The following is a 24,744-nucleotide window of genomic DNA, read 5'->3' on the forward strand; positions in this document are numbered from 1 at the left end:
AGGTTGCTTGTTCTTACAAGCCCTCTGCAATTTTAAATTTTAGTGATGTTGAAACAACCGCTTCAAAGTAACCGTTGAGTTTATTACATCCTAACAGGTGTTGTAGTCAGTGGATGACTGTGCTGGAGATCAGCATGGTCTCCCACTGCTCTGCAGAAGATCCGATGGTGGGGATTAGAAAAGAGCACAGGCAAGATATAAATTCAGAGCCAAATATATTCTGTAGATTTCTGGAGAGAAAAACAATCGTCTAAGCATTTATCAGGAATGATTTGCGTAATTCAAATACATGCTCTAAAGCTATAGCAACAGCATTTACTCAGCAATGTGTCCATTTTAGAAATCTCTCAAATGTTATGCTTATGTGTTCTGCTTAGGAAATGTTAAAGTACAGTAAGAATTGTGAAGGTGCTGAAGATCTGCAGGAAGCTTTGGCTTCTATTCTTGGCATTCTCAAAGCTGTCAATGACTCCATGCACCAAATAGCGATCACTGGATATGAAGTAAGTGGCTAGTGTTGTAGAGACAATATATAATCTGCATTCAATTGATTGAAATGAACTGTTATTAGTAATTCCCAATATCCTATTTTACTTGTAGAAGTGAATGTGTTGATAATATTAGCATAATCATCGCATAGAGCATATATATATTTATATATATTTTTATATTATATATACTGCTCCAAAAAAAGTAAAGGGACCACTTAAACAACACAATGTAACTCCAAGTCAATCACACTTCTGTAAAATCAACCTGTCCAGTTATGAAGCAACACTGATTGTGAATAAGTTTCTCCTGCTTTTGTGCAAATAGAACAGACAACAGGTAGAAATGATAGGCAATTAGCAAGGAATCCCCTGTAAAGGAGTGATTCTGCAGGGGTTTACAACAGACCATTTCTCAGTTCTCATGCTTTTTGGCTGTTTTGGTCACTTTTGCAATTTGTCATTGCTCTCACCCCTAGAGGTACTGTACTGCATGAGATGTTGTCTACAACCCATGGAAGTTGCTCAGGTAGTGCAGCTCATCCAGGATGGCACATCAATGCAAGCTGTGGCAAGAAGGGTAGATATGTTTATTAGCACAGTATCTAAAGCATGGAGCAGATAGCAGGAGACTTGGAGGGGACTGTAGAGGAAGGCAACAAACCAGCAGCTAGCTCCTGTTCAAGGAGGAGCAGTTCCAGAGCCCTGCAAAATGACCTACAGCAGGCCACTAACCTCCATGTGTCTGCATAAACTGTCAGAAACAGTTTCCATGAGATGAGGGTGGTATGATGGCCCGACGTCCACAAGTGGGTGTTATGCTTACAGGCCAACATTGTGCAGGGCGATTGGCATTTGCCAGAGAACACCATGATTGGCAGATTTGACATTAGCGCCCTGTATTCTTCATGGATGAGAGCAGGTTCACACTGAGCACATGTGACAGATGTGACAGAGTCTGGAGACGCCGTGGAGAATATTCTGCTGCCTGCAACATCCTCCAGCTTGACAGTTTTGGCAATGGGTCAGTAATGGTGTGGGGAGGCATTTCTTAGGAGGACTGCACAGCCCTCCATGTGCTAGCCAGTGGTACCCTGACTGCCATTAGGTACCGGGATGAGATCCTCAGACCCATTGTGAGACCATATGCAGGAGCAGTGGGCCTTGGGTTCCTTCTGATGCATGACAATGTTAGACGTCATATGGCTAAAGTGTGTCAGAAGTTCCTGCATGGTAAATGCATTGATGCTATGGACTGGTCTGCTTGTTCCCGAGACCTGAATCCAATCAAGCACATCTTGGACATCATGTCTTGTTCCATCCACCAACATCATGTACAGACTGTCCAGGAGTTGACTAATGCTTTAATTCAGGTCTGGGAGGAGATCCTTCAGGAGAACATCCACCACCTCATAAGGAGCAATGCCCAGGCGTTATAGGGAGGTCATACAGGCACGTGGAGGCCACACACAAACTACTGAGCATCATTTCCTTGTCGTGACGTGTGTGTATGTATATATATATATATATATATATATATATATATACAGTATATATATATATGTATATGTATTTATTTGTGCATATATATGTGTCTGTGTGTGTATAATGAATAGATTCAACTGCAAATATTTTGTTGTAATCCAGTTTACGGTAAGCAATGCCTTCTACACTTCTACAATGTGGTTTATAGAAGTTATCCATGTTTTACAATATTGATAATACATATTACACTTCTTACATTTTCCTTTAATCCATTTTGCCCTCAGATTTAACTAATCCTGGTGCCAATAGCCATTAATATACATTCTTCTTTCTAGGGGAACTTGAATGATCTTGGCAAACTTTTAATGCAAGGATCCTTTAATGTGTGGACAGAACATAAAAAGGGACATTCGAAAGTAAAGGACTTGGCAAGATTTAAACCAATGCAGAGACATCTATTCCTGCATGAAAAGGCAGTCCTGTTCTGCAAGAAGAGAGAAGAGAATGGCGAGGGATATGAGAAGGCTCCTTCCTATAGCTTCAAACATTCCTTAAATGTAAGTCTATTAGAAACACTAAATATTCTATGCCAGAACACATAGAAATTGAACATTCACACTGCTACTCGTTTCCGATTTTCTATAGCTTTTGTGTTTAAGTAATGTAGGCTTCGTAAAATAACCAGCAGAATAAATCCCAATGGATTCCATTGAAAGTCTGGTGTATATGTGTTTATATATAGTGTGTCGCAGGAGGCTGTGGCTGTAACTGTGCCAGCTGCTCAAGAGAAATGAATATTCACTGCACTGGCAATGAATATTCATTTCATTTATAGTGCGGACAGTTGCAGCCGCCGGCTTCCAGCAGCTGTTAAAAAAACAAAAAACTCCTACTTACCTTCCCTGTGCATCCTCGCAGCATCTTGTTCTGTCTTCCAGCAGCTCCTGTGGCCAAGTGAACACGTGTACCCGCTGAGTGGAGACAAGTGAATATTCAGTACCTTAATGAGCGGGGACACATGATCGCTCAGCCAAAGGGGCTGCTGGAAGCCGGAACAGAATGCTCAGAGTACACGCAGGGAAGGTAAGTAGGAGGGGTTTTTTTTATGCTTTTCTCATGGGAAGCCATGCATACAAGGATAGGGATGAGACACCATGCATAGAAGGATAGGGATGAGGAGTCATGCATACCAGGACAGGGATGAGGAGCCATGCAGACAAGGACGGGGTAAAGGAGCCATGCAGACAAGGATAGGGATGAGTAGCCATGCATACCAGGACATGGATAAGGAGCCATGCAGACAAGGATGGAGATAAGGAGCCATGCATACAAGGATAGGGATGAGGAACCATGCATATCAGGATGGAGATGTTGGGGAAATGCATACCCAGCTTATACTCGAGTCAATACATTTTCCCAGTTTTTCGTGCCTCGGCTTATACCTTGGCCGACTCATACACGAGTATTTACGGTAATTTAATAAAATAGCTTACTATTGTTCACCTCTCTGTTTAGCCATTATTATTTTACTGACTGTACAGTCTAGGCTGGGGTGGTTGTCAAGTATAAACAACACCCAAATGTTATATGTAAAAGTCATTATAATCTCCCATTAAAGGATAATAGCTGGATATTTTGAAGATGTAACCATGGGCTTCATGTTCTCTTCCATACAAACGTTCCTTCTGATCTGAAAGTAATAAATTCTACAGTATGTGTTTATACATTGTAACAAAGTTAGGGTACCGTTACACCTAGAGATGCACCAGCAATCCCGACCAGCGATATGACGCGGTCAGGATCGCTGGTGCATCGCTAGGTGATCGCTAGTGAGCTGCCACACAGGCAGATCTCACCAGCGACATCGCTGGGGACGGGGATCGCTACTTACCTGTCAGACGCGGCGATCATGCATCCTCCCGCCCGGCTCCACGCGTCGCTCGTCGGCGCCACAGGAAGCGCCGTAGGAAGTGACCGACGAGGAATGGTCCAGGAGCTTCTTGCGCGATCAGCGATAACCAGCGGGGGGAGCCAGTCAGAGGTAAGCATCATATGCAGCGATATCGCTAGCAATATCGCTGCAACGTCACAAAATCGGTGACTTTACAGCGATATTGCTAGCGATATCGCAGTGTGTAACGGGGGGCTTTACAGTAACCAGTGTGAATGTATCAGTAAATCTTGTTTTCTATTTTGACCAGATGGCATCTGTTGGAATTACAGAATATGTAAAGGGAGACAATAGGAAATTTGAAATCTGGTACAATGCAAGAGAAGAAGTATATATTGTGCAGGTAATGCTATTCTGTTAAGATAACATTTATTTAAGATCATTACACGGGAACTTCTGCAGGAATGTATAAGGAGAAAATCTGTAGGGTTAAAAAAAATGGTTTGGTGGCTACAAATGTAATTTTTGTGCTGGTATTTTGTAAATTAGAAAGGAAAACTAGCTGGTTTTCTTTGTGTTTACATGCTCATATATTCTATGCAGTGTATATTGAGAGACTGATCATGCATGTTTATGGGGAAATAGAGGACGAGAAAGAGTTGTCAACCAAATAGGCATTCGGCAGACAATTATCTAATGTGCATGACCAGCTAAATGTTTTCCCAACAATCATCCCACATTAATAGTTTATAACATAATCGGTTTATCCATTATATCTTGAATTACACACTCATCAGTTGCTAAATAATTTCATATTCACCTTGCAATATCGCCTAGTGAGGTTAATCCATCATAAGGGTATTTCCACGATCAACGTTATCCCTTATCCATACATTTATCTTGCGGACTTTCGCCCCATCCATGGAGCTTTTTGGGGACCTGGGCCCCATTTTTGTAATTGCTGAGCAGGGACTGGCTGGCAAACTTTAGCATGGGGGGCAAACACAAAGCACTTTCCCAGGAGTGGTGGCCAATCCTTACTTCACGTTCAATATTTGGTCAGTATTTTATACATGTCATCATGCACACACACGTTACCACATACACGCTCATACATAGTCACTACGTACACACACACGTCACCACGTACAATCATACATACTCGTGTTACTATGTACTTTTACACGTTACCATGTGCACACACGTCACCACATACAATAATACACTCTCACACATATCGCTACATACGCACACTGAGTACACACTCATACACTTGTCAGTGCGTACTGATACACATTATTTTGTACACACACACATCACCATGTACACACTCATACATACACGTCACCACATACATACTCATATACACACACGTCACTACGTACACACATGCACACGTCACTATGTACACACTAATGCACTGTCACTTCGTACTCATACAAGTCATCAAGTACACACACACAACGCATGCACACTCATACAAACTCGCACACTACGTGCAAACACATCACCACGTACAATCATACATCCTGATGATATTACTTCTGTACTTCTGCATGTCACTATGTACACATACGGTACGTCACTACGAACACACGTCACCGCGTACAATCATACACATGCATACATCACTATGTACACAATCATACACTCGTCACTACGTTCTCATGCACTACATCGTGTACATACACCAGTCACCACGTACATACGCATACACAAGTCACATACACACTCATCACACAAGTCACCACGTGCACACTATTAAACAAGTCATTATGTACACACGTCACCACGTGCAATCATACACATTCTTGTCACTACGTACTCCTACACGTCACCATGTACACACACATCAACATGTACACATTCATACACACGTTATCACATACACACTCATATACTTGTCACTGTACGCATACACATCATCATGTACACACCCATCACCGCACACACATGTGCGTCACCACGGACACACTCATGCACAAACATCACCCTGTATACACACGGTATGGTGATAACACTCATACACACATATGCGTCACGATGTACACACTCAATTCAAACATGTCACCACATACACATTAATACACACGCCACTATGTACACGGACTCACACAAACACAAAAATGCAGTCATACTATGTCTCTATGTACACTTCACCAGGTATACGGACACACAGAGAAAAAGATGACCACTTACACTGCCCACACAGACACACGTCATCATGTATACGGATGGTCACATAAACACATCACCACTTAGACGGTCGCATACATACACACGTCACCACATACACGGATGCACACATCACTTATACGAGTGCACACATACACAGTATTACACTGCAGTGCCGATGAGGCTGCATTTAATCAGAGAATGAGACGTACAGTATTTTAAATTATTCTCCTATTTCTGCCTGCCCCACCTGCTGCCATCTAGCTCAGTTTCACTCTTTCCTCCCCCCAAACATGTAAGAACAAACCTGATACCTTATCATAAGCCTCCCTGATTGCCTGTAGTTATTCACACTTCTACATGAAGTTCCTTCCACATGGGGTGAAGTAGCTGGCAGCATCCTCCTCGGCAGTGCAGCAGTGTCTGCTTTCGGCTCTCTGATTGGTGGAGGATCTGTCACTAGAGGCATCACACTGCAGCTCCACAAATCAGAGAGCAGAGGGTGCACTGCAGCCTCTAGTGACAGCAGCTCCACTAATCTGAGAGCAGGGGGCACACTGCAGCCTATAGTGACAGCAATGCCACCAGAGAACAGGGGGTACTCTTCAGCCTATAGTGATAGCAGCTCCACCAGAGAGCAGGGTGCACATTGCAACCTGCAGTGACAGCAGCTCTACGAGAGTGCAGGGGGCACACTGCAACCTATAGTGACAGCAACTCCACCAGAGAGCAGAGGGGTGCACTACATCCTCTAGTGACAGCAGCTCCACCAGAGAGCAGGGGGCACACTGCAACCTATAGTGACAGCAACTCCACCAGAGAGCAGAGGGGTGCACTACATCCTCTAGTGACAGCAGCTCCACCAGAGAGCAGAGGGGTGCACTACATCCTCTAGTGACAGCAGCTCCACCAGAGAGCAGGGGGTACACTGCAGCCTCTAGTGACAGCATCTCCAGCAGAGAGCAAGGGGTACACTGCAGCCTCTAGTGACAGCAGCTCTACCAGAGAGCAAGGGGTACACTGCAGCCTCTAGTGACAGCAGCTCCACCAGAGAGCAAGGGGTATACTGCAGCCTGTAGTGACAGCAGCTCCACCAGAAATCAGGGGGACACATTGCAGCCTGTAGTGACAGCAGCTCCACCAGAGAGCAGGGGGTACACTGCAGCCTCTAGTGACAGCAGCTCCACCAGAGAGCAAGGGGTACACTGCAGCCTCTAGTGACAGCAGCTCCACCAGAGAGCAAGGGGTATACTGCAGCCTGTAGTGACAGCAGCTCCACCAGAAATCAGGGGGACACATTGCAGCCTGTAGTGACAGCAGCTCCACCAGAGAGCAGGGGGACACATTGCAGCTTTTAGTAACAGCATCTCCACCAGAGAGCAGAGGGGTGCACTACATCCTCTAGTGACAGCAGCTCCACCAGAGAGCAGAGGGGTGCACTACATCCTCTAGTGACAGCAGCTCCACCAGAGAGCAGGGGGTACACTGCAGCCTCTAGTGACAGCATCTCCAGCAGAGAGCAAGGGGTACACTGCAGCCTCTAGTGACAGCAGCTCTACCAGAGAGCAAGGGGTACACTGCAGCCTCTAGTGACAGCAGCTCTACCAGAGAGCAAGGGGTACACTGCAGCCTCTAGTGACAGCAGCTCCACCAGAGAGCAAGGGGTATACTGCAGCCTGTAGTGACAGCAGCTCCACCAGAAATCAGGGGGACACATTGCAGCCTGTAGTGACAGCAGCTCCACCAGAGAGCAGGGGGTACACTGCAGCCTCTAGTGACAGCAGCTCCACCAGAGAGCAAGGGGTACACTGCAGCCTCTAGTGACAGCAGCTCCACCAGAGAGCAAGGGGTATACTGCAGCCTGTAGTGACAGCAGCTCCACCAGAAATCAGGGGGACACATTGCAGCCTGTAGTGACAGCAGCTCCACCAGAGAGCAGGGGGAACACTGCAGCTTTTAGTAACAGCAGCTCCACCAGAAATCAGGGGGACACATTGCAGCCTGTAGTGACAGCAGCTCCACCAGAGAGCAGGGGGAACACTGCAGCTTTTTGTAACAGCATCTCCAGCAGAGAGCAGGGGGAACACTGCAGCTTTTAGTAACAGCATCTCCAGCAGAGAGCAGGGGGAACACTGCAGCTTTTAGTAACAGCAGCTCCACCAGAAATCAGGGGGACACATTGCAATCCCTAGTGATAGCATCTCCACCAGAGAGCAGAGGGTACACTGCAGCCTCTCGTGATAGCATCTCCACCAGAGAGCAGGGGGAACACTGCAGCTTTTAGTAACAGCAGCTCCACCAGAGAGCAGGCGGAACACTGCAGCTTTTAGTAACAGCAGCTCCACCAGAGAGTATGGGGTACACCGCAGCCTGTAGTGACAGCAGCTCCACCAGAGAGCAGTGGGGCACATTGCAGCCTGTAGTGACAGCAGCTTCACCAGAAAGCAGGGGGTACACTGCAGCCTCTAGTGACAGCAGCTTCTCCAGAGAGCAGGGGGTACACTGCAGCCTCTAGTGACAGCAGCTCCACCAGAGAGCAGGGGGTACACTGCAGTCTGTAGTGACAGCAGCTCCACCAGAGAGCAGGGGGTACACTGCAGTCTGTAGTGACAGCAGCTCCACCAGAGAGCAAGGGGGTGCACTTCAGCCTCTAGTAACAGCAGCTCCACCAATCTTATAGCAGGGGGCACACTGCAGCCTCAAGTGAAAATTGCTCCACCAATCAGAGAGCAGGAAGCACATGGCAGGCTCTTGTGACTTCTGCTGCACCAGTCAGTGTGATGCAGTTGGGTCAGAATAGCATGTAAAACTAAAGTGTGGCTGCCAAAGTAATGTGTGGCTGAACGGTGCCTAGATATGCCCTCCTGCCCAGCTGCCCCTGTTACTGAGGATCCCAGAGGTCTATCTGAGAACTTTTAATTTTAGGAATACCCCTTTAATATATACAGGCCAAGTATTTCCCAGCCTACATGATAATTATCGAGCTCTAACAGAGTGTGCACCGAGCCAAAGTCATCCATTTTTTATTTTCAGGGATGTGAGAAACTAAATTTGTAACATGCTTGTAGAATATGAAGATCTGATGTAATAAAGCTGGACTGCTATAGAGATTACTGCTATTTTAGCTAAAGTACTAGCTAGATAATTATGTTTTTATAGGCCCAAACATCCGAAATAAAAGCCACCTGGGTAAATGAAATCAGAAAGGTATTGACGAGCCAGCTTCAGGCTTGTAGAGGTAACTGTTTTTCTATATATTTTCTTTATTGTTATTGAACACATGACTTTATAGGGTTAATTTGTCTCTCCTTCCTTAATGAGCCTCTGCACCGTTTTTTTCCCGGACATTTCCCAGTTGGCCCTTCATTGTCAGCTTATCCTTTTGGGATTGATTCATTGTGTGCTACTAAAGTTCTGGGTTTCATTGATGCAGACATGGAGCTTTCTTATATGGCACATCACATGGATGTCGATTATTGCCCATAATATCTTCATCTGTTTGATGTACATCGATTTTTTTTTTTCCTATCTGCATCACTTTCTGACTCCTGCTTGAAATTGGCCATCTATGAATTACATTTAGGCCTTGATTCAATAAACATTTTTCTACGGATTTCTGCTGCAAAACTGTGAAATGTAGTCAGACTTTTGGCAACTGGTAGTTATGCAATAAAAAAAAATAGAATTTGTGACGTTTGGTGTTTTTACACCAGTCCTGGCAATCTTTGCCAATTTTTTCAAACATAGAGCATTGCCAGGTGAGGACATGGCCAAGAACGGCCACTACATTCATCATAATTTATGCCATAAAAGTGACAGAAATGTACTCCAATCCACGAGTGGCATACATTTCTTGCTGGGCACATGGCAATGGAAAGATATGCCTCATAATGAATTTGGTCCGTCTTACTCCAGCGTACTCTTCTTCAGAATCATGTCTTGATAAATCTGGGTTTTAGTTCCTTTGTCTGACTTAGTTTTTAATTTATTATAGAAAACAAATGATGGTCCTAATTCATTAAATCTCTTGCATGTAAAAGTCGCAACATTTTTGCGTAGTGCAAGGTATTTTCACAACCGCTTTGCCCAGCTCTGACAAAGTGGTCGGATCGGGGTGTGATGGATTGGGGCATCTCTATGCCATAAATCTTACTCCAGGCCGTGAATGGAGAAAGACTTATTACGAGACGCACACAGCTTCACACCTTGCCTGATTCTTTAACAGTCGTATGCCTCTTAATGAATCAGGCAGCTGGCACTTCACTCAACCTTCTAATCAAGATTGGTGTGAAAAACGGCGGTGTTGATGAGTCTGGGCCTATGTTTATCCCATAGCCTTCAAAATATTGACGTGTATTTCATTGGAAAAAAAAAAGCTAAGTTTCTTTCTCAAAAATAGGTAGTGAACTTTATAGTATGATTAAACTAGGATCAGTCTTTGGTGTTTCGATGTCACGACTTAATGATAATATTTATGAGTCTGTATACAAAACTAACTGGAAGTATAAGTGATGAGGTTTTTACTGAGTAAAAACCTGTAGTGATGATGAATCCCAACAACGTGCTGTAGCAGTACCATGGGCAATGATCATGTATGTGCCGTAACTGCACAATGATCACTTGTGTCAGGCGTCCTCAAATGTGGATAAAGGGTAAAAAGATTATTCAATTAGACGTTCTACAACTCTCAGTAGAATTGTAAGGTCACATATGAAAATTCTATTCTGTCATGCTCATGTTTAGTAACTCTTTATTACCAATATATATTCCCAGAAGCCAGCCAGCACAAGTCAGTAGAGCACACCAACAGTTCCCCATTACCAACTCCATCTAGTACCAGGTGAGTAAGTGACGCTGAGTACACACTGTGCCTCCCCCATTAGGAATACTGACGTTTTCCAATTCATTTTTTTTAGTCCTTTGAGAAGTAAGTCTGGAAAGATAAAAAAACTAGAAGAAAGGAAAACAGAGCCTTTAATAAGTCCTGACTCCACTTTAGTAACATTACCAAAGTACCTTGAGAAGAGTAAAGGTGAGTAAGGTGTAGTGTGATTTCTGTTATTTTGATACTAAGACTAGATAAAGCATTGATATATATGAGAGTTTAGATGGAAGATAGATGCAACCTGAGCACCCTATATAATATCCTCCTATCTAGTGGCTGTGCTTTGGTGCCTTATGTCTGTTGTTCTCCCTACCTCTGCATGTCCGTATGTGTACTCTACATGGCTCTATTTCTCTTCTCCTGTGTCTCTCTCATTTCTAGATGGCACAGTAACTAGCCCTACCTCAGAGTCTTCTGCAGTTTCAAAAAAGCGCTTCACTTTGCAGGGTTTTCCTAACCTCAAAACGCAGAAAGGTAATCTAAGGCCAGCTAGACGCTATGCACTAACATGCTATCTTTGAGTCTCCTTCATATTTCTTTTCACTTAATGCACTAATATATCAGATAATGTACAGTGAGGCGTCATCTGTCATCAGGCTTATGTTGGCATGCCACAACGAGTAGTGACAGACATCCAGATTATACTGGTGTATCACTTGCAGGTCAAGATGCTGTCATTTTCATTAAATCCGAGTACTGCGCTGGCGCTATTTGGAAAAAAAGAGGAGATGATCCAGCTTCCAAGCATGCAAAATTTAATGAGTTAAAATATAGATTTTATGAGTGTAGACACAGCTACGCGTTTCAAACATCCATTGCTTTCAAAGCCAGGGTGAGCTGGTTTATCTTTATCTCTATTTGAACCGGCGCTATTTGAGCCTGGAGTCTTCATATTCTTGAGCAGCAGGCTAACCCCATCGTCCTGTTCGTCACCCATCACCCTATTACTGTGCTTAGGAAACCAGTGTCCATCAGTGGCTGTGGAGGGTGGGGTTAGGCCTGTAGCTCATGAGCACCACGGACTACACTGTGCACCATTATTAGGACTCCTGTATCACCTCAATCTGGAGCCTTACAGCTATAATTTTACGGAAACCGCACCATGGAACCAATGGTGCTTTATAAATGTATAATAATAATAATAATAATAATAATAATAATAATAGAAACTACAGAATTTTGACAAAAGTGACACAGTCCTATAATAAGGGTGTTTGTCACCAAATTATGTTGCCCTCAGATTAATTCTGGAGACTGATACCCATTAAAGGTGTTCTCTGGCAGTAAAATAAAAATGTCATTATACAACAGTTTCTAAATAACTTCCATTAGCAAATCACGCTCATTTTGTCTAGGGAGGTAATCCCTATAGTATATTAAAATTGCCTTCATGTTACACTGACCTAAACCTGTCCTTGAATATTAATCGTGCAAGTGCCTGTGAGCATGTGCATCAGGGACCTCAGTATACTCCCTTCATGTATAGGATGATGCACACCGATGTGCACCATGTCTATGTGATCTAATGCTGGAGATGCCAGGAGTGTTGAAGTAAGAAGAAGTCGCTCACACTGAAGTGCACCATGTCTACCTGATCTAATACTAGAGATGCAAGGAGTGCTGAAGTAAGAAGAGGTCGCCCACACCAATATGCACCATGTCTACCTAATCTAATGCTGGAGATGCCAGGGTGCTGAAGTAAGAAGAGATTGCTCACACTGAAGTGCACCATGTCTGCCTGATCCTAATACTGGAGATACCAGGGGTGCGGAGGTAATGAGAGGCTGCTCACACTGCTGCCTGTATATCTGATTTAATTCTGGAGATATCAGGGGTGCAGAGGTAATGAAAGGCTGCTCACACTGCTGTCTACACTGATATATGATCTAACACTGGAGATACCAGAAGTGCTGAAGTAAGTAGAGGCTGCTCACACTGCTGCCTGTATATCTGATCTAATACTGGAGATATCAGGGGTGCGGAGGTAATGAGAGGCTGCTTACACTGCTGTCTACACTGATATATGATCTAATACTGGAGATACCAGGAGTACTAAGGTAAGAGGCTGATCAAACTGCTGCCTGTATATCTGATCTAATACTGGAGATATCAGGCCTGTGGAGGTAATGAGAGGCTGCTCACACTGCTGTCTACACTGATATATGATCTAATACAGATACCAGGAGTACTAAGGTAAGAAGAGGCTGGTCAAACTACTGCCTGTATATTTGATCTAATACTGGAGATATCAGGCGTGCAAAGGCAATGAGAGTCTACTCACACTGCTGCCTGTGTATCTGATCTAATTCTGGAGATATCAGGCATGTGGAGGTAATGAGAGGCTGCTCACACTGCAGTCCACACTGATATATGATCTAATACTGGAGATACCAGTAGTGCTGAAGTAAGAAGAGGCTGCTCACATTGATGTGTACCCTCACTTTCTGAATGCTGAGTGGCTGCTTGGACCAGTAGAGAGCTTGGCAGCTTATCTCCAGGTCATAGCAGCAGAGTTCCTTACTATGCATGCTCACATGCACCTATCCTAATAATATTCTAGGACAGGTTTCGTTAGTGTAACATGATGGCAGCCATTTAATATACTGATGTTATTGCCTGCATATATAAAATTTGCTAATTAGAGGTATTTAGACATCCATATGTAATGCTATTCTTTTATCTTTTTCTATTCCTGGAGAACTCCATTAAGGAGTAGCTCCAGTGTTATCGCCTACACTTTACTAATTAATTAGCACAGCTTCCCTTGTTGCATGTGGTATTGCAGCCTAACTCCATTGTTTTCATTGGAATTGATTTGCAATAACAGACACATCCCCTGGGCTGGTGTGATGCAGCCATGTGCTCTATTCCTCTACAAATGCAACCATCTCAGGATTTCAAGACTATCTAATAAAGTCATACTAATAAATAACATAGATAATAGAAAAATGACATTAATCAACAACGTGTCTTGTTGAAGATTTGTTAGGAATATTTTTTACGTCCACATTCATTGTGTATACAAATACTCCTGATCCTTTTGAATCAGAATCTCCTACTTCCAGTATATGTACTCGAGCAGCTTTGGGTGCTGTTTATTATTGACGTCATGTTTTTCTTTGTGTTCTTACATCTAGCTACATACATGCAGAACACTTGCAGAAGATTCTACGTATAAAAGCCATATCTCTACTGTAAAGTTAAGTGATTAGCAACATACACTTGAGTCACAACAAGGAGTTTAGATCACAAACTAAATCTCAGGAGTAAAATATAAACATATGAAAATATTCCATTATCGTCTGAGAGCAGCATGATGTAGTGGTCAAAACCCTGATTCCAGAGATATATCACTCGTCTTCTTGGGGCAGTTTTGATAAAAAATTTCTGAATGCTGAGCTGTGTATAACCCCACCCACACCATTGATTGGCAGCTTTCTCTGCTTTCTGCCTATGCACAGTGTACATAGAAAGTTGCCAATGAGTGGAGGGGACAGGGTTTCACAGAGCAGGAGGACTACATGGCATGAAACAACTAATCCTCTAGTGATAATCTCCTGCTGATATAACACTGATTTTATTGAAACTACAAGCTGCCCATACATCATGCTGCTAGCAGATTAAATAGCAAAACCTGGTGACAGATTCCCTTTAACTTATTTTGTACACAAAATCCCAATACATGCTTTCCATAGGGAAAATTCTTTTAGAATAGTATTTTCTTTGCAGTGTTACTAATAAAATACTAATTTTCATAGCATCTGTCTTTCAGCTTTGTAATGTCACAGCCACTGTTGTTAATAATCTCTGGTCCTGTTTTTCATTTACTAATGTGTTGTAGCCTGTGAGTTTTTCTGGAGTGCCGTGTAACCAAAATTCTATAATGAGCGTAAAGCTAAATAAATTGGTGAAGTGTCAGCTTTTTAGACCTGACAATTTGGGAAAATTTTGCTCACTCCTATATTGTCCACACTATATCATTCTTCTTTCACTGCAATCAATGCTAGAAGGAGCCTGCGTTTCTCAGGCATTCTGCAAGTATTTGCGGCTTTTTGCAGTATTTTATTTGAGGTCTACTGAGTATGGAAAGAGTAAAAATGAATGTACAAAAGTGAATACAACCCTCACATTTTTGTAAATATTTTATTATAGCTTTTCATTTGACAACACTGACAATAGCCAGTCTCCAGCTTGTATAACAGTGTAAATTTGGTGTGCCCTCTAAATAACTCAACTCACAGTCATTAATGTCTAAACCACTAGCAACAAAAGTGAGTACACTCCGAAGTGAAAATGGGCAAAATGTCAATACTTTGTGTGGCCACTAGTGATGAGCGAGTATACTCGTTGATCGGGTTTTCCCGAGCATGTTCGGGTGTCCTCCGAGTATTCTGGCGTGCTCGGAAATTTAGTTTGTGTCGAAGCAGCTGCATTATTTGCGGCTGCTGGACAGCCTGAATACATGTGGGGGTTGCCTGTTTGATAGGGAATCACTAGTGGCCACCATTATTTTCAAGCACTGCCCTAACTGTTTTGGGTATAGAGTTCACTAGAGCTTCACAGGTTGCTGGTGGATGAAAGAGACCTTGCGCTCCTCCACCTTCTGTTTGAGGATGTCCCATAGATGCTCAATAGGGTTTTGGTCTGGATACATGCTTGGCCAGTCCAGCACCTTTACCCTCAGTTTCTTTAGCAAGGCAGTAGTCGTCTTGGAGGTGTATTTGTGGTCATTATAAAGTTGGAATACTACTCTGTAGCCCAGTTTTTGAAGGGTGGGGGATCATGCTCTGTTTCAGGATGTCACAGTATATGTTGGCATTCATGGCCCCCTCAATGAACTGTAGCTCCCACCAGCCGGCAGCACTCATGCAGCTCCAAACCGTGGCAGTCCCAGCACCATGCTTGACTGTAAGTGAGATACATTTGTCTTTGTACTTCTCACCTGGTTGCCATCACACACACTTGACACCATCTGAACCAAATAAGTTTATTTTGGTCTCATCAGGCCACAGGACATATTTCCAGTAAGCCATGATCTTAGTCTGCTTGTTTTAAGCAAACTGTTTGCAGTCTTTCTTGTGCATCTTATTTAGAAGAGGCTTCCTTCTGGGACGCCAGCCATGCAGACCAATGTGCGGTAGCGTATGGTTTGAGCAATGACAGGCTGACCTCCCGCCTCTTTAACCTCTGCAACAGTGTTGGAAGCTTCTGGATATGACACTGAGCACATGCACTCAACCTCTTTGTCGACCATTGTGAGGTCAGTTTCAAGTGGAACCTGTCTTGTTAAACCACTGTATGGTCATGGCCACCGTGCTGCACCTCAGTTTTCCGGGTGGTGGCAATTTCCATATAGCCTAAGCCATCTTTATGTAGAGCAAGAATTCTGTTTTTGAGATCCTCATAGAGTTCTTTGCTATGAGGTGCCATGTTGAACTTCCAGTGACCAGTATGAGAGAGTTTGAGAGCAATAACACCAAATTAAACACACATGCTCCCCATTCACATCTGAGACCTTGTAACACTAATGAGTCACATGACACTGAGGAGGGAAAATGGCTAATTGGGCATAATTTTACCATTTTCACTTTTGGGGTGTACGTATTTCTGTTACCAGCAATTCAGATTTTAAAGGCTGTGTGTTACATTATTTAGAGGTTACATCAAATTTACAGTGTTATGCAAGCTGTACACTGACTACATTGTATTAAAGTGTCATATCTTCAGTGTTGTCCGATGAAAAGATATGATAAAATATTTACAAAAGGGGTGTACTCACTTTTGTGAGACAGTGTACATTGAAACCAGTTCACATGTGTCTGTAAAGCTTTTACTAAGTTTATTAATGCTAAACTGAAGTGGGCTGTTGTTTCAGACATTTCTAAAGGCTGAAAGGATTTTTAAACTACCATAAGTTTTTTTTTTTCATAACTACAAGGAAAAGAATTCGAACCCCGAAATATTCAGACCATTAGGTGATTCTGAAATAATTACCCCACTTTGAATGCTTGCCCCCATGAAAATAAAAACACCTATACTCCTTCCGTGCTAGCACCATTCCAGCGGTGTCTGCACTCTCGTTCCTGGGGCTCGTGAGGTGATTATCACTTGTGAGCCCTGCGCCCAATCATCGCTGGCGTTACTGTCATCGCTGACATAATTAACAGCCCTGACTTCCTGTTGATTACTTATACATCTGAAGGTGGGGACAGTGACGCTAGCGGTGATTGAGTGCAGGGCTTAAGTGACGTAACAACCTTATTTGAGCCCCGGGAACGCGACTTCTGACGCTGCTGGAATGGCACCGGCACGGGAGTTGGTGAGTGTAGGTTTTTTTTATTTTAATGGGGGCAAACATTTCAAGTGAGAAAGGGTTGTCCTAGTAGTGGATATCACTTTTTAAGGTAAGTTTGGAAATATTTATTAAAAAAAATGTCATTTAGATAATCACCAGATGGATACAGAACATTCCACCCAAAATTCCAGTTAGTGAGGCTGGGCATCCTGTGTGTTCAAAAGAGAACCTGGCTGACTTCTTTGCAGAATGCATTAATAATTTCTCATTCAGAAAGCACATACACCTGAAGCCCTCTTAGTCACAGATAAAGGGCAATTTTTGGGGAGAGTTTTTTTTTTTTTAGAGTTCGGTATGGCATCCCATAATCACACAGAAGTTTCATCATTGTTATTTAGAAGTATTGGGGTACAGTATGTACAATTTGCATTAGTACGTGGACAAAATAGGCAAAATTGATTCTAAACAACAATGTAAAATAACTGTTCATTTACCCATGAAAACTGCATCCTAAATAACTCAAAGGTGTGAACTTTACTCATGTAACATTCTATCCTCTCCGAATCTTCAACACCTGTGTTTCTATGTTTTTCCTGTTTGTCCTTCTGCAGCTTCTCCTACCAGCCCTGACAAAAAAACTAAACGCCATGAAGTAAAGAGTGACCCAACTCCATTTGGTTTAAGAGGTAGAGTGACTCAATGTTTCATCCTTCAGATTGTTATTTCACCGTGCACCTAGTATTATGTCACTTCCATTATTTTTTACTTCTACCAGTCACTGACTGATTTAGACATGTGCTAGTATATCACTATTCTCTATTATATTTGTATTTAGGTGTTTAAAATGTAATTTCTATTGAGCAGGATCCATATTTTCTCAAGTTACAGAACACCTGTAGCTTTGCAAGTGTTTAATATTTCAGAAAAATTCAAGAACCTAACAATAACCTAATATTCATGTGAGTGAAATGGTGCTATTAGGATAAGACAATTTATCACAAGCGCTTTCACAGATACAGCTTCCGTTCTTATTCTGACGAAGTCCAAATGGCTTAGCACATCTCACCTGACCTCAGCAGACATGCGTCAGAGAGGTATAAGGAGGACACTTGGTCTCGATTGCAGTGGATGTGTTGCTTTCTTCTTTTGAGTTATTTATACAGCACAAAATATCAGTAATTGGATGGTTTTGTGGCTCTAGTGGCTGATCGGCAGGGAACTATTTTAGGGAAGCATGGCTTGTGAACAGAACTCAGTAAAGAGACCTATAAATGATGATATGGTGCAAAGGCAAAATAAATACTAACGAGCAGAGGAAGAAATCAACCAATCTTCTAATTATCTAATGATACGATCTTATAAAACTTTAGTTTTTATTAGATATTATTAAAACTGATCATTGATGTGTTATATGATGGCTAAAATTAGTATCGTACTTCTCAATATTATTTTTTTGATAATTAGTCTCTGCGCTGACAATGCTAAATAGTGTTATTCTCCCAATATGAACCATTTTGTTAGGGAGGACCAAATGGGATATAGGGAGATGAGAGGAAAGAGAGTATGATGTATGATGAGAGAATGAAAATGAGTGAGAATTATCGTCACAGACTTGATGGTAAGAAATGTCTATAGATCCTTGTCTTTGAATCTTAAGTAATTTCTTATTTACTCGCATTGACTCCCATCTCTCTATCTGAATATAAGTAGATGGATTGGAATGCCTGAAGTGCACACCATATAGATTGAGAAGTGGTGCCAGTTAAAAGATTATTTTATCTGAAAAACAGCATTATTAAGGAATATAAGCATTAGCCCTTTGGCCTCTTGATGATGCCGTTTTATGGCGAAACCTATCAGGCAGGCTAATATAATCTTTAATTTGTTGATATATCTCAGTCTATATGGTGTGCACTTGGGGCATTCCAATCCATCTACTTATATCATGAAAGAGAGATGGGTGTCAATATGGGTCCTTGAGAAATTACTCAGGACTCATTATTATCTATAGGCATTTCTTGCTATCAGATCTGTGTTGATAATATTCACCCGTATTTCATTCTCTCATATATAATACTATCTCTGTTTTGTCCCATCTCCCTATATACCACTTGGTTCTCAATAATAAAAAGTTTCAGGTTGGGAGAATAAATCAATTTAGCCTTTACAAGCATTGTCACCATCTATATATATACACGCCTTATCATGTCTGTCTGTAACCGAAATCCCGCTGCGCTGACTGGTCGCGGCCGCCAGGCCGCAACCAATCAGCAACAGGCGCAGTGCGCAGGCGCAGTCCGCAATTAGCAGGACGCACGCCACCGCTACCGTGCCGTCGGGAAATCAGCGGCGCTAGCCGCTGATCTCCCGACGGTTGCCATGGGTCATTTCCGGGCGCTCGAGCGTCAGCGGCGACGCAGCCGGAGATGCCCGGCGCTAGCCGGTACCCAGGGTCCGGAGGAGAAGAGACTCCTTCGGACCCTCGGTACCATAAATGTGTAAAAAATAGAATTGAAATAAGAAATAGTGATCTACTCACCTTCCGACGGCCCCCGGAATCTGTCCCTCCTCTCCACGCTGCCGGCATCTTCCGTTCCCAGTACTGCTTTGCGCGAAATACCGCTGATGACGTCGCGCCCTCGCGAGAGGAAGTCAGCAGCGGTCTTTGGCGCAAAGCAGTACTGGGAACAGAAGATGCCGGCAGCGTGGAGAGGAGGGACAGATTCTGGGGGGCCATCGGATGGTAAGTATATCACATTTTTTATTTTAATCTGCCGCTGGCCATATTCTAGAGTACCCGATGCTTTAGAATCGGGCCAGCAGTTAGTAGAGAATAATTCTCAAATATCATTGAAAAGTGTGATCCTATCATATACCACATTTTAACAATATCTAATAAAAGTCAAGTTTTATTTGATCTTACACTGAGATGCTGAAAGATGATAGGTTTATATCTTCCTCTGGACGTGGGTATTTGTTTTATTTGAACAGTGCACATAACCTATATAATGTAACACTAGAAAATTATATTCCAAAATCTGTAAGTGATGTCTAAATGTAAGTATATTTATGCCTCATTGCATGTAGTTTCTGAGTGCAGTGGACTTACAAGGGAGTGTGCACGAAAATAATAGATGTTGCAAGCATTGGAAAGTATGTCAATGAATCATGTTTTCATTCTCTCCATATGTTAATGGAGCCGTGGAATTTTGCCACTCACTTACAAATAACGTGCCACATACTGTGGCCAGATGTCATGAACATCATGATGTAAAAGACCACAAAGCACATTCACGATTTGGAAGACTTGTTAGCAAAGTTTTGCTTACTCAGGAGAGCCTTGTAATTTTCTCACTATTAGGTTGGAACAGGACTTCTCAATCACTAGAAGTTTCAGAAGAAAACAATGACGGATGGTCTAGTGGGGAAGATCCAATTAATTCTTCAGATGCAGAGGATGAAGTGGCAGAAACAACAGATAAAAAGCTGGTAAAAACTGTAGCTGTCCAAACTATGTATCTACTCTATGTAAATTAACAGGCTACTGGCATAGCAATATAACAATATACTAAAGGTCCCTTTCACCAAAAAAGTTCAAATTCTCCAAACCTCATACACAAATTTTGGACATCCCATATACACCATTGTATTTTGCATAGGTACTAATTGCTGAGATATGAACCCATTGTTATCAAACAGAATATACATTACCAAAAATGTATGATCATTTCCATTGACCACCAATTTTTGCTCTACCCTGGCTTTGTTATATTTTTCCACAGGTCTGTACAAAAAATAATACACAAAATTTTACCCCCAAAAGCAATCAAATGACTGAAATGGACTAGAACAGTGGTCCCCAACCTTTCTGACCTTGAGAGACACATTCAACTTAGAGAGAGGGTCACGACCCACATTTAGCACAGAGGGTTGCGAGCCACATCCAGCTCCACCCCCTTCAAAGTAGTATCAGCCAAAGCCCCTGGGTCGCCCTCCCAGGGCTCTGGGGTACTCGGTACTGGGCCGGTGTCAGGGGAATGTGTCACAGCAGCAGTGACCCGGTCCGTGGCCCTGGGCGCCCAAGTAATGGGGGAATGTAGTTAATGGAATGGAATAGTTTGTGACGCCACCTGTGGTGCTCGGCAAGGGAGGTGTCAAGCCGACGCTGCATGCAGATCCACTGGGAATGATGGTAGGGTGCAGCAAAGGTGTAAAAGCTCCCCACAGGTGAAGCTGTAGTCCCAGGGCAGTGTAGAAGTGGTTGGTATGGGGATGTAGCAGTGCCGTAAGGGTAGGAAGCAGACAAGACACAGCGGGGTGCAATTTCTGTACCTTTACTTGATAACTGCAGTCCAGGGTCCTGATTACAGATGGCAACGGAGCAAGCTAGCCTGAAAGCAATTCAGGGATTCTCTCTCAGCAGATGGGCTGTGCAGTCTCCTTCCTAGCGCTTGTTTGAATGAAGTACTCCAAGTACTGAGTTACACTGAAGTTCCTCCTGTCAGATGTTCCCAAGAACCTTACTTGCACGGCAGACAGCTGTAGCCTTTCTCGGGGACTCCTGTCTCTTGAGTCCTGGCTCACTATCCAAGCTGCTGTTGTGCCCTCAAGTCTTAGATGGGAGTAGGGCATTTACAGCCTCCTACTCCTCTGGTGTCTGTTGCAGGACCGTTAGTATCCATACAACCGTGGAGACCAGGCTCCAGTTCATGCGCTCTCACTGTGAGGGAGCTCTCCTTTCCTAGCTCAACCTCCAGCTTCTCTCTACACGTCTGCACACTTCACCCTTCCCAGACTAACTGACCACTCCTTCCTCTTGGCCCTCAGAGAGCACTCCTCCCCTTAGTTCCGGTTCAGAGCTCCTCCTGCTGGCCTGGAGTGGAACTGTGTTGCATGTATGGTTTGACTGCGAGAGAAACCCATCATTGCCTCCAAGCCTGGCATTACCCTCCCCTGGAGGGAAGGCTAAGCCACTGTGGCGGCCATACTCCTGGGGGTGCCACACCCCCATTACAGGCATAGTGATAACCACAGCTTTTCCACAGAAATCACTCCAAAGCAGTACACTGAAATCCAGGGGTTCCCACAATACCCCCATTCAGTTTTCTCCCATCAAGGACTCCCACCACACTGTCACATCCAGCTTTGAGCACCTCCTCTAACAGGTAGTACCCTTCTCCAGTGTACCATACCTAAAACGTCTCTAAACCCCTAAGACCAGTAAATGTGCATCTAGATCTGCACTTCTATGAAGGGCTACTCACAAAATTAACCATTTTGAAATGTACTCTTCATACCTGTTTGCAAGACCTGGACCTAATGCATCAAGCTGGCAGAGAGTCGTGAGCCACAATTCATGGGACCATGAGCCACATGTGGCTCCTGAGCTACAGGTTGGGGACCCCTGGACTAGAACATACTGATTACTGGTGTCATTTAACCAGGTTTTGTTTTGCTTTCTGAATGTTTGAGAACTTCCTGTGAAATCTGTTTTGTGTGATTTCAGAATCCAGGTAAATATACCGTTGTTGCAGACTGTGAGAAGCGAGGGTTAGAAGACCTCCCAGTGAAAAGTGGAGACATAGTTCTGCTGATACGGGAAGAAGAGGATGGAGTATGGTGAGGATTATCAGGGCGTTTCTTTTAAAAACGTTATCAAGGACTATATTAATTTTTTATTGTTGACCTAAGAACTAAGAGACAGGTAGTTGCTAATTACCTGCCTTTTCTGCCCAGCACAGATCTCTGCTAGCACCGAGTGGTCACTGACCACTCCAACCCGCGATTCTGCAACTTCTGCTGGTGTTACAGATCAGCTGTTTCTCTTCGCTCTGCTCTGTTGATATGGCATTACTGCTGATGTCATGGTGATTGACATTCAGCTCCCCACTGTTTCACTGTGGTAAGCTGGCTGTCAAGTCAGTATGACTTCGGCACAGTCACAACCCGTCGACATTACACCACGGAAAAGGAATAGCTGGTCTGTTGACATGGAGAAGCTGAATCACCGGCAGGAGCAATCAGTGACTGTTCGGAGCCAGCATCGAAAAGGAAGGTAGTTGGCAACTACCTGCCTGTTAGTTTTTTGGCTCATAGTAAAAATAAAAAAAAACCCTTTAAAGCTTATTTAAGTTTCTTATACATAATTATGTAGATGGTATATTGAAGCTTCCCACATATTACATGCTTTAATTGTGTGAAAAGGCATTCACCCCTTCAATGTTTTTGCATGCTGTTCACACTGGTTTTTAATTGGTGAAAAAATGTAACATTAGATATAATGTCATAATATAATGTCAGACAGCTTCAATGTCCTCGTGTAGGATGTTCTTGGAGTAGAACACAGACTAACACCTTACAGATAAGTTCCAACAGTCATTGTGTGGTGTGAGGGAGGGGAAGCACAGCTCCGTTTAGCTGTGTCACATTACAAACCCTTCTATCAGTTCTTTTCCTCTCATAGCACTCTCACTTCTGCTGTTCTGCTCCTCACCCACACTACCTGTCCAGAAATGAATCAGTAGACACAATCATGTCTGTTATGCTCACAGCAACTTGTAGGAGTTGCAGGAGTAGCATAGAATAAGCAGGTTACTCTTGTGTGAGGCATAATGTATAATGGCAGCCTGCTCTGATCTCATTGCAGAGCAAGTACAAGTTGGTGTGAACAAAAAAGGCATAAGTGAAATTACTAATATACAGTCATATGTTAAAGTTTGGGCACCCCTATTAATGTTAACCTTTTTTCTTTATAACAATTTTGGTTTTTGCAACAGCTATTTCAGTTTCATATATCTAATAACAGATGGACTCAGTTATATTTCTGGATTCAAATGAGGTTTATTGTACTAACAGAAAATGTGCAATCTGCATTTAAACAAAATTTGACCGGTGCAAAAGTATGGGCACCCTTATCATTTTCTTGATTTGAACACTCCTAACTACTTTTTACTGACTTCCTGAAGCACTAAATTGGTTTTGTAACCTCATTGAGCTTTGAACTTCATAGCCAGGTGTATAAAATCATGAGAAAAGGTATTTAAGGTGGCCACTTGCAAGTATTTGATTCTCCTATGAAGAGTGGCATCATGGGCTCCTCAAAACAACTCTCAAATGATCTGAAAGCAAAGATTATTCAACATAGCTTTTCAGGGGAAGGATACAAAGAGTTGTCTCAGAGATTTAACCTGTCAGTTTCCACTGTGAGGAACATAGTAAGGAAATGGAAGAACACAGGTACAGTTCTTGTTAAGCCCAGAAGTGGCAGGCCAAGAAAAATATCAGAAAGGCAGAGAAGAAGAATGGTGAGAACAGTCAAGGACAATCCACAGACCACCTCCAAAGACCTGCAGTATCATCTTGCTGCAGATGGTGTCACTGTGCATCGGTCAACAATACAGCGCACTTTGCACAAGGAGAAGCTGTATGGGAGAGTGATGCGAAAGAAGCCGTTTCTGCAAGCACGCCACAAACAGAGTCACCTGAGGTATGCAAAAGCACTTTTGGACAAACCAGTTACATTTTG

General features: G+C 43.1%; 1 protein-coding gene across 5 annotated transcripts in view; it reads left to right on the top strand.

Annotated features, from left to right (window-relative positions):
* MCF2L (MCF.2 cell line derived transforming sequence like) overlaps window positions 1–24,744 on the top strand; it is a 309,764-nt gene that overhangs the window by 267,572 nt on the left and 17,448 nt on the right. For 3 of the 5 annotated variants that reach the window (XM_073556852.1, XM_073556856.1, XM_073556855.1), the window contains 10 exons: window positions 378–503; window positions 2,309–2,530; window positions 4,175–4,267; window positions 9,199–9,277; window positions 10,813–10,879; window positions 10,956–11,071; window positions 11,306–11,398; window positions 17,831–17,905; window positions 20,581–20,708; window positions 22,726–22,838. In XM_073556852.1, the coding sequence (XP_073412953.1) occupies window positions 378–503; window positions 2,309–2,530; window positions 4,175–4,267; window positions 9,199–9,277; window positions 10,813–10,879; window positions 10,956–11,071; window positions 11,306–11,398; window positions 17,831–17,905; window positions 20,581–20,708; window positions 22,726–22,838 (1,112 nt within the window). The remainder of the gene's footprint in view (window positions 1–377; window positions 504–2,308; window positions 2,531–4,174; window positions 4,268–9,198; window positions 9,278–10,812; window positions 10,880–10,955; window positions 11,072–11,305; window positions 11,399–17,830; window positions 17,906–20,580; window positions 20,709–22,725; window positions 22,839–24,744) is intronic. The other 2 variants (XM_073556853.1, XM_073556854.1) reach the window with 2 other exon arrangements.

Source organism: Dendrobates tinctorius, unplaced genomic scaffold (genome assembly GCF_039654945.1).
Source record: "Dendrobates tinctorius isolate UK_male_01 unplaced genomic scaffold, ASM3965494v1 ptg000240l, whole genome shotgun sequence".
NCBI classification, from domain to species: Eukaryota; Metazoa; Chordata; class Amphibia; order Anura; family Dendrobatidae; genus Dendrobates; species Dendrobates tinctorius.